Genomic DNA, 10910 nt, shown 5'->3' on the forward strand with positions numbered 1-10910 from the left:
TAATTGTTCATGAACAGACAAGGGCAACAAAAAAAAAAAAAGGCGTGCAAACTGACACATCTGACCATCCCTGTGGAAGACCAGTTTCTCTTCTCCTGTAATATGACTTGATGCTCAGAGTCCTGGGCACTAGGAGAAAAGGTCAAGACTACAGAAGTATCAGCTACTGGACTTGCAGGCAGACAGACCGATACTAGGAAATTCAGTAACTGGTAATTAAGTCTTTTGTCTCGTGAGATGAGCTAATCAAGGTGTCCACCCTAAAGTGATGACAGACACAATAATAAAGAACAAGATGGGGTGTTAACGAAACAGTGTCTAATTAAGCCACTGGGCGAGCTATGTCTTAGGAGATCCAGTTCAGCAACTTCTGAATCACACCAAGACATGAAATCCAGGAGTGCAATAATTTCCACAAATCATTTTCTCTGTGCATAAAGGTTCAAAGTACTGGATGGACAAAAAACAAAGAGCACCCTTTCAGACGTGAGGTGAGGATTACATTTCACATCCTGAGTTGCAGTTCTCTGCAGTGCTCTTTGCATCTAAAAACACTCATCCCTTCCTTCAGACTGAAGTACTATAGCTGCAGGGACCTCAGAGATACTGAGACACTCATAGTAAATTAGCTACAAATCTCCATTTGGAATTGCTAACATAACTGCTGCATACCTCCCCAGGCATCTTAGACTCTTGGGGACCTAATTAATTAATTACCTGATCAGCATTTGGAAAGCCACTGGGGGGTTGAGGGCAACTCAGCACCTGCACAAGCTGTGTGGAACCTGGAGTGGCATTTTCTCTCTAGGAAGAAAGACGGGCTCAGGCCAGCATTTTTATCATCTGTGGTGTTGCATTGCCTGGAATTAGTGGTACGGCTTCAGCAACAGCTGGGAGCAGAGCCAGGCTCCGCCAGGTGAGAGCTGAGTTGCTGCTTAGCTCCACGTTCACTGCCAAGCCGCCTTCCTTCATGCACGTTTCTCCCGTAGTTCCCCAGAGGTTTGAGTAAGGCAGGTTTCACTGCATATGGCATTTGCCTCTAAAAATAGTCTTTGTGCAACTCACATGGAAGGGGAAAGCAATTACACCGCTACTATGGGAAAAACATTCACTCCCTTTCCACGGGCTGACTTCAGAGCCTCTTCGATGATAATTACCATCATTTTTCTGCTGAGGTTGCAGACATGGATGTGAAGTGACCTCCCCAAGCCTCTGCAGACCTGGATCCAAACCAGGGCTTAAGGTCAGGATGGCCCCACCTTCTGGTCTCCAGACATGGTTCAGGTCGTCTCCCCTCCAGCTATGGAAAGTGATTTTCCTTGCTCACTTGATGTTGCAAGTCGAGGCTGGAAATTTGACAACCAAACTGGCTACATGTTCCAGAAACCCGACTGCTTGCTTTAATAAAAGCAATGTCACAACACAGGGCTGTGGTTTGTTGCACCTGTAGCAGTCTTTGCCTCAGCAATGGTCCACAGGTGCTACGTGCCCAGTTTCTCTCTCACTGATGGGCAGAGCAGAGGTTAGTGGAGCTCTGGCCTGGAGGTGCACATTCACTTTTCTCAGCTGCAACATTTGATCTAATGACTTGCACCCTGTCTCCTTCTGAACCCAGCTGCTCTGTCCTCTGCAGGCCAACAGGTGCATTACAAAATATGTTTTTTATGAGTCTGAGCTTATTCCCCCTTGCTATATTCCCCCTGACTTTAGCCCTGCTCCATAAGGTTGAGGTCCTAAAGCAAACCTCAGCAGAAAGGCTATGTTGATAACCGCAACGCCTGATGCTACCTAGAAAGCAGACGGGCAGGTTTTCCAAAGCTGGAAAGTGTCCTAGTTCCTGCCTTCACCAGACCTACAACCACAATTTGTGCCAGCCGAGCAGCAGCTGCAGCAGTGAGGTGAAGCCTTAGCTGAGGGTAGGCACCAGCTTGGGATGTTCCCCTTGCTAGCAAAGGCAACCAAAACGAAGCAGGTTCCAGGGCCAGCCTGACACCAGCAAGGCAGGGCCCCACCTGCAGTGAGGTAAGAAGGGAAGTTGCATGGGTGAAGTCACGCCATGGGAGAAGAAGATGTGGTCTCAAATCCAGGTGTTCTGTCCTTCAGTTACTAAACAACTATCAGCAGAGGAAGTTACGCCACAACTAGAAGCAGTTTTTTATATTTGCACCCCAGGAACCCCAACCAGCATCGGGTACCAGCTCAGTCTGTTGCAACGATTGCATCTGTAGTGTGTGCACTGATAAAAGCTCTGGTAAAATCGAGGAGACCGGACAAAGATAGTCCCAAGGCAACCAAATATGATGAAATTCACCTCTGTGTGGGACGCTTCATCTCTGCTGATGAAAATAATCCTAGCATCAGCAGTGAGGTCTGTGACTTATATCCCAACAGCTTCTTGAGATGTTGAAGATAACAACCAGTGAACTTTTCACTCAAAAGACTTTTTACATGGAATTATGTTAAGAGAATACAGTGCATACACTACCAGCTCCCTTAATTTCACAGGTATAATGAAACATCTTTTCAAGTGCTGTCCTAGCACCAAAAGCAGCCCAATGTCCTAGTTCCATTGGGGTGTGATAAATCTTGTATGCCGTTAGAAGTCCCTTTACTTTTTCACATGAAGTATGGAGATAAACTCAACTCCCTATTCTGTCATGTTTGGATAGGTGGGAGCTAAATCTTCTGCACCATAGACAATAATATGCATTCAAAATGATCTGTTCTGAAATGAAAGAAGAATGAGATCTGTAAAGATCTTAATGGGAAAAAAAGCAAACCCATCTGTCATTCTCTGATAGAGTCACAAAAAAAAATCACTTTAGAGAATTCATTGACGAAAAGGAGGTGAGAGAAGTCGAGATTAGTCCCCCAGTCTTAAACCACAAAGACATCCAAAGAGGTGGGGGCAAGACCATTAGCTGGCATGAAATGAGTCAGCTGCATGGGCTGAAGTGGAACCACACTGGCTGACACCATATCAAGACCCCTGATCTTGGTGGGCTCTGCAATGGCTGTATTAACTGGAAGCTATGACCTTTATTCACAGAGAAAGTTTTTTTGTAAATCGGATTAGTCAGAATAGGGATTAAAATGCATTCTGCACCAAAGCTGTCTCTTCACACTGCCTACGTGTAAAACAAGTCTGTGGAGGAAATGCACAACAGCAGTTGTGAAAGAATGAGCTCATTACCTAGGAGGACTCATTCCCAGAAGGCAGGGCTTTGAAACCGTATAAAAGTTCTCAAATCTCCATGCTCCACCATCCACTTGACTTCACGCTTCTCCCTGCTGACTGGTTGGGTAAGTCACAGAATACTGATCCTTTTTGTGATGCCTATAATTTTATTGCTGGTTGTAATTTTACTGAGGTTTAATGTAGGCAGTCTTTAAAGAAGTGTTTTATTTGATACCTTTGAATATGCAAAGGATTCCTACAAGGGAGAGAAATTGTTGGCATTGGGGTAGTACAAGCAGGCTGGGGATGACTCTGCAAGGCAAGTTCAGATTGTGTGTAAATCTGAGGATAGTCAAGTATTGAATTAGATCCTTTCTAAAGAAGAGATTAGATAAAATTATATTGGTTTAAGTATAACTGATCCTGCCTTCAGGGAAGGATAAAGTCTAAATGGTCTCCTAAAGTTCAATCTAAACCCATTTTCTATGATTCTTCTATTTATAACATGAAAGTTTTAAAAACTTTAATTTAATCGGAGAATTGTATTTGGGAAAGATAGTTTTGTGATTATGAGGGACTGTACGGAGCAGAAAGGTGAAAACATTCCTCTTGAGCTTTGTCATTCCTTCTAACCAATATATTAATTGGGCTTAAGATGCTATCATAGCGTTATAAAGGAAATAGCTAGAGACACCAGATACTGATCTAGATGATCTAGGAGGATGGGAAAGAGGGGAATGAATTTGCTTTAAAGATGTGCTAAGAGGGGCAGGTGCAATGGGGAAGGGAAAACAGACTTGCACACACTCACTTGACCTGTGTTGGCTCCAGTCCTTTGTTGATAGGACTTAGAAATACCCTTTCCAACTCATGCTTCCATGGTTCTAACCTTTTATTTGTGTCCTTAGATTGACTTCAGAAAAAGATCAGCATACGAATTGCCAGAGACACAGCACCAGGCCAGCCAAACTTGGTCCTACCTTAAGCAGCACACCAAAGAGAGGGAGTTTCATAAATTGTTAGGAAAAATCATTTGGCCTGTTGCACATTAATGACCTTGGGAGAAGAAATCCCTCCTGATTATTCTGATTCATGCAAGCTACATACATCATTAATGGCCATGATAATCCAGAAATGTAGGACAGCATCACCACTGCTAATTTTTTCCATGACAGTTGGCAGGACCATGACACAGGTAGCCTCAAGTCCATTGCATCATTAGTGAAGTGAGTGATACCATAAAAAGAGGTGGAGCTGGCCTATTACATCGTTACTGTAAAGGCCCTCAATACTACAGAAATACATTCGCTTACTGAGGAGGTTCACCCTGGGGCCTTAGCACCTCAATTTTTGAATTCCAAGAAAAATCTGGAAACCTTTTCAAAATGGGCAAAATCAAATTAAGTATTTCATTTTTTTCAGTGTGGAATATTCTGTTGGCCCCAGATTTATATTCTTCTACTTTTTGAAATACCACATGCTTTTAAATGCTTGTCTTCAGCATTGTTTTTATTATTATTATTATTATTATTATTATTATTATTATTATTATTATTATTAATTATTATTTTAACTTTCTGAAACCGCTATCAAACCAGAAGATCTGTTATTTGCCAGCTCCTCTCATCAGTCCCCCAGGAAAGCAATGAAAGGGAGTTAACACATTGGGAAGGGCTAAGCAACAGGCGGAAGAGCTCTGAAATGTAAATCAGCTCCAAGTTCAAAGGAGTGACTCCATCTCTGTTAGACCTGACAGGGCTGTCCCACATTACAGAACAGAAAGGAGGAACAAGATAAGGTAGAGTCAGAGCAGGAGCTGAAAGACAGGATGAAAAAGAAACAGCAAATCATAATTCCTTCTGAGCCAGCCTGCATTGGGTAACTGAGGGCAAGCTAAGAGAACTTTACTCTTGCAGATGATTAATGTTTCTTATAATTGTTTCATCCCTATCCCATTGCAGTTCATTTAGCAGACACAGTAACAGTCTGACATTTCTTTCAGATAATCTTGTTTCCTGCAAAGATGTCTTCGAATCAGATGCAGTGCAAGCAGGAAATCACCCTCCCACCTGGCCTGAGCAAAACAATTCCAAAGCAAAGCCAAGAGCCAGTTCCATGCCCTGAGCAGGTCCCATGTCCACAGCAACAACCTGAAGTCCAAGTCCAAGACCCAACCCCAGTAGTTGTGGTACAGTGCCCAGAGAAAACAGAGCCATCGCAAACACCCTTGGTGGAACCAGGCAAGGGAGAAGAACCAGTGGTCGTAATACCTGAGTATCCACCCCAGGAACAGCAGCAGCAGCAGCAAACCAAGCTACCACCAACTTTCCCTCCTGTATCACACCCTGAACCTATTTCATGCTCCCAGGAGAAATCAGAATGCAAAGAGATGCCAGAGCCCACCCTTGTTATCTGTCCTGAACCAGCACCATGTCCCCAGGAGAAACAAGAATGCAAAGAGATCCCCGTGCCAGTCCCTGTTCCAAGCCCTGACCCTGCACCATGTCCCCAGGAGAAGCAGGAGTGCAAGGAGATCCCTGTACCAATCCCCGTTCAATGCCCTGAACCTGCACCATGTCCCCAAGAGAAGCAGGAATGCAAGGAGATCCCTGTGCCTGTCCCTGACCCTGCACCATGTCCCCAGGAGAAGCAGGAGTGCAAGGAGATCCCAAAGCCTGTCCCTGTTCAAAGCTCTGACCCTGAACCATGTCCTCAGGTGAAGCAGGAGTGCAAAGAGATCCCAGTGCCCACCCCATGTCCCCAGGAGGAGCAGGAATACAAGGAGATCCAGGTGCCTGTCCCTGTTCAGTGCTCTGACCCTGAACCGTGTGCCCAGGAGAAGCAAGAGTGCAAGGAGATCCCGGTGCCGGCCCCTGAGCCGGAGCAGTCCTCCCTTCCTGAGAAGCACCCTCCCATCGAGCAGCAGCAGGTGAAGCAGCCCAACCAGTGGCCACTGATGCAGAAGTAACTTGCAGCTGACAAGGGAAGCCCTGAAGAGAGAAGCAGGATGTAAGACCTCCTCTCCCCGTGTCTCACAAAGGTCATTTTCCAACACCCTTTTCACCGCAGAATTTCTGTTAAGAAGCACGGCTCCCAACTCCCCCCACTAATGCTAGCGTTATCCCGTACTAACAGCCATACGCTAACCGACACGTCAGGACTGTCAATAGATAGGAAGGCTTCAAGTGGTGGTGTAGGCATGTGCACTCGACTTTCCAGCAACCTGAATCTCTGCCCTCTCCCAACCATTCATGGCTTTCAAACACCTGGAGAGAAATCGAAGAGCATGATGGCAGGCTGGAGCCATGGTTCATTAAGCTAAGTGTTTGAACTCAACCCAATGAGCCAGCTCATCCTGCAGACCTGCACACTGCCTCCTGGTTTTCATGTATCCCCCTCACCCCCCCCCCCCAACTCCCTGCATGCAAATGCCATCTCCCACCTTGCATTTAGGGCTTTTGCCTATTAATAATAGGATTTGAGTTTTCTGCAGAACCTGCCGCTAAGGGGTTCTGGTTGATGGCAAGAAGGTTTTCTGAATCATGAATCCACAGTGCTAAATATTTTATGCAATAAAAAAAAAATAATAATAAATCCATTCAGCTAGAGGAAAGGAAAGATTTTTACAAAGGAGCCATCACCTCTTAATTATCTGCTTAGCTGAGCTGGTAGTCATCAGCGCTTTCCTGAGAGAGCTCACCTCTGATTTTCTAGGATGTGTAAAGAGCAGCTTGAGCTGAGAGTATTTATGGAAAAGATATAGATAATTAAATGCAACCCAGACATGTTTTGAAATAGTTTAACCTCATGCATGGCTTCCAGCTGTTAGACAGGATAAAGGAGGCGGCATACACGGTGCTGTCAGAATTACACCCTGGAACATATTTCACCACACAGTGCTGTTGCGTATGTGTTTGGTGCTTAACTCTAATTATTTTAGGCTGATATTGTATCCAGGTTTATTTCACTGTGAAAATCAACAATAAAAATTACTTTGAATACTGAATTGTGGAGACTTTTAATATCTTCTGCTTATGAAGAGGACAAGGAGTCTCAGATTGTAAATAGCTTACTTTTTAGGCTGAAAACCAGGCACGTTGGAACTCAGAAACTTGGGTGCTTGCAGAGGACCCTGGATCTTCTGTTCTTCTCCTCCAGGCACCTGCAAGAGCCCCCGGGCTGTACCAGCATGGGGATGGCTGATTGCACAGAAACACTAATTAATAGCACTGACAAAGCTCTCTGCAAGACACCCCATCCCAAAGCAGGACACAGAGCATCAGCTTATGCCCAGCTATCCCAGTGCTCAGTCTGCCCAACTTAAACACATTCACAGCCACCCCGTGACCTCCAGCAGGCAGAAGGCATGGGTGTACCTATCAGGAGGGTTGCAAGCACAGGCAGACAAGCTTTTCCCACACTTCAGATGAGCCAGGAGCAATGTGATCTCTCTAGTTTGGCCCTGTACTTGCTAGATGGGTTAGATACAGCCAACCTCATCATCTGATCACAGAATCACTCTGAGACACACAGCTTCTGGTTTGCAGAGCAGATTTGTGTCTGTCTGCAAGACACCACTATCACAGCATTCAACAGCTTCTGCCTTTATGATAATTTTCCTCCTCTGCCTTGCCATACAGCTGGCTGGAAATCAATTAGCTGAGCCAGTATTTCCTGCTGAGAAATGGCAACATTCAAAATCCCATTTCTGATTCTTTTAGAACTAAAAATATTCTTTCTAAGCAAGCGAAAGCTTCCTTTCAGTGTTAAGAACTTCCAAAGGTTGTTTTTCTCTTAGCAGTTATAGTATATCTGGGACTCAAATTCACAATTAATTGTTTTGATAGATTCACAGGAACGTACTTCAGAATGTTATACCTTGCAGAACACCAAGTTTCCTTAGTTTGCTCCAGTTCAGGGTGAAAAACACTTGCAAGATTTTATAATCCCTACATAAATATTCAATGCCTGAGAATGTAATTTCCTCCGTGGGAAATCTGGAAGGCAAATGTACATGGGCCCAAGTGTATGTAAGCCCTATATGTATGTGCATGCTTAAAGGTGATTCTTTGACTACTAAAAGAAATCAAAAGAGAATGAATGACACAAGTAAAGCACAAAAATATCAGGCAGGAAATAATGAGGTCAATTACAATTTTATTGCAGCATGTCCCGAATTAAAGATCAGAAGGAAATGCCCCCGTGACATTTTTATAGTAGAAGATAAATAAATCCAAGATAATGAATTGCATCTCTTTGTAACACGATTTCTGCCTACAAACAAAGAAGGTGTGTTGCAAATTCCCAGCTATTCTGGCAGAGCTAGCAGGCAGAGGGAGAGCTTGGAAAAATGCATTTGCCTCTTCCACAGCACTTCGTAACCACTGCTGTTAGTGCTACTTCTGCTTTGGGCATTGCTGCTGCTGCTGCTGCTGTGGGATGCTCTTCACAGGACACTTGGCTTGTCCTTTTGGAGGCTGGCATTGCTCCACACACTTTGGAGGACACTTTTCCTGGCATTTTGGAGGCATTTGCTGCTGCTGCTTCTGCTGGTGGGAAGACATTTTGGCTAAACCTGGAAGAAAACAAGGTGCCATTCCAGTTAAATTGAGCCCAACACGATTCTTCTTTCTTGATATTAAGGTTTCAGTCAGTTCTTTCGCTTTGATATCAGGCTAACAATGAAAAGCCTTTAAAATCTAATTCTACCAGTAAAAAACACAATAGATAAATAAATAAACAAACAAATAAAAAAGTAACAACAGAAACAAACAAACAAACAAAAACTTGGAAATCACTTAGGATGCTGCTATTCACAGCAATTTTTTTTGGTGACTCCAGTTTGTTTTAGCTTCCCCACACTTCTTGTGTGATTTCTACGGTGCTCAGCCACTCTGCCGAGGCCTTGAGGCATAACTGTATATATGCATAAAAAAGGATAAGAGGCAAGCACTGCCCTAACAAAGTTTTGATCCCAACAGGCAAATGGTTACAGAATAAGAGGGAGAGAAATAATGAGAGGCTTTTTCCTTCTTTCCTTCTGCCCATTGTTTTCCGAATATTTCAAGTGACAGATTAAGAAGCAATGCAAATTGTAAGGAAAGCGTGCTTAGATCATAAAGAACCTCAGAGCAATATTTAAAACTGCTGCAAGAGGAGAAAAAATACAGTGATATTTCAGTGTTGCAAATGTTCTTTGAAAGAGACAATAGCTTGATAGCAATCCTTTCTGGCTACAGCCATGTCTCTGCTAATACCATTGAGAGCCTTAGAGCAGGAGCCATGTCTCTGGCTGTAGGCACAGGTGAACGGTTCTCCTGCTGTGTGCTGCTACCATCTTGTACAAAAAAAAGTGAAACTCAGAGCCCTGGAAATGCAGGAGGCTGTGGTGATCAGCACATGGCTACTCTACATATGCACAATGAGTTAGTGGATGCTATCCTTTGGTGTCTGATACAAAATACCTGATGGTTATCCAAAAGGATTCTTATCATCTGGAAAAAATGATGAGGGATAACACAGGCTTGCTGATTCAAAGAGTCAGCCAGCCACTGTGGAGCCTCAGACCATCTCAAAATAACATAATATGGTTTTCACCTTCATGGAGGCGAAATTGAAAGGGAGATGGGTGGGAGTTGCTACTAGAGAAACAAAACGAAGAAAAATCATCCAGTTTCCCAATAACAGAGCACCAGAACCCCCAGTCTGTAGAGCAAACTGTGCTTGAAGGGACTCACCTAGCGTCTTCTGCTGTTGGAGGAAGGGAAGAAAGAGCCACCTGGTTTAAGGAGCCTCCCAACCAGGAGGCTTTTATACGCTTTCAGAAGTCAGCCCTGGGAGTTGATGACAACAGATTAATGTGATGACCAGAATCTTTCACAACCAGAACCTGCTCCACTAACACCTCCGTACTCCTGGACTTCAGTCAAGGTCTGTCAGAGATGCCTCCTCTTTTGGGTGCGGGGGATTTGTTGTTTTTAATGCAAGGCACACCCAGTCTGGTAATAACTGGCTAATTTATTATTAATTCATCTTGTCCCGACCCTGGGCAAAGATCCCACAGCAGAACTCAGTTTTCTGGGCCAGCTCAGATCCACTCTGGAGTTAGTAAGACATTTGCATACAGGTTAGGTGTCCCCCAGTAATTTTGTCTGTGATCACCAGGATAGATCTCTGGCTGGATGAGATATGTTGGAGCAAGGCACAGGAGACTTGTCCTTCCCAGCTCCCAGGAAGGGCAGCAGGCCTGCATTTGGAACACTCCGTGTTTTCAGCTCTTGCTTCTGTCCTTCCCCGTTTTCCTTCCCCAAAAGAGGACTGAAACGTTTCATACTACTGAGAAATTGGAAAAGTTTCTCCATATGTTTTCTTAGGATTTCCCTTAGTTTTTCACTGATGGAACTAAATTTTATTTACAAACACTGGGTTTGGCTTGCTGGGGTTGTGGCAGGATTTCTTTTTCTGGGGATGGATCTATGTTAGAGAAAAATGAGAGTCCTCTTGATTTTTATTTTTTTTTCCCCCAGGAAGGAATAGAGAAATTGTTTCAACTGAAACATTGCCCTTAGCTCTAGTGGAAAAGGTAGTTCAACCTTCCTTGAGTATCCCTCAATGCTATGCCCTGTGGGGTCATATTCAGCCCCATGAATTACAGCCCAGTGTCCATTATAGTGGTGTGATATGCAAAGAGATGATGGACATGGCTTCCACTGGGTGTAGACGAGCAGCAGGT

At 44.2% G+C, this 10910-nt stretch overlaps 1 protein-coding gene across 1 annotated transcript; it reads left to right on the forward strand.

Moving 5' to 3' along the window:
* The first annotated feature begins 5201 nt into the window (after positions 1-5201).
* Positions 5202-6146, forward strand: LOC116499606 (keratinocyte proline-rich protein-like). Its single transcript, XM_032204361.1, has one exon. It carries the CDS (start codon positions 5202-5204, stop codon positions 6144-6146), a length of 945 nt encoding a protein of 314 aa, XP_032060252.1.
* Positions 6147-10910: the final 4764 nt, after the last annotated feature.

This window comes from Aythya fuligula, chromosome 28, assembly GCF_009819795.1.
Source record: "Aythya fuligula isolate bAytFul2 chromosome 28, bAytFul2.pri, whole genome shotgun sequence".
In the NCBI taxonomy this organism is placed as follows: domain Eukaryota; kingdom Metazoa; phylum Chordata; class Aves; order Anseriformes; family Anatidae; genus Aythya; species Aythya fuligula.

What these genes read in the sequence shown, in the direction of transcription:
- LOC116499606 (XM_032204361.1), top strand. Translation starts at nt 5,202, where the DNA reads ATGTCTTCGAATCAGATGCAGTGCAAGCAGGAAATCACCCTCCCACCT.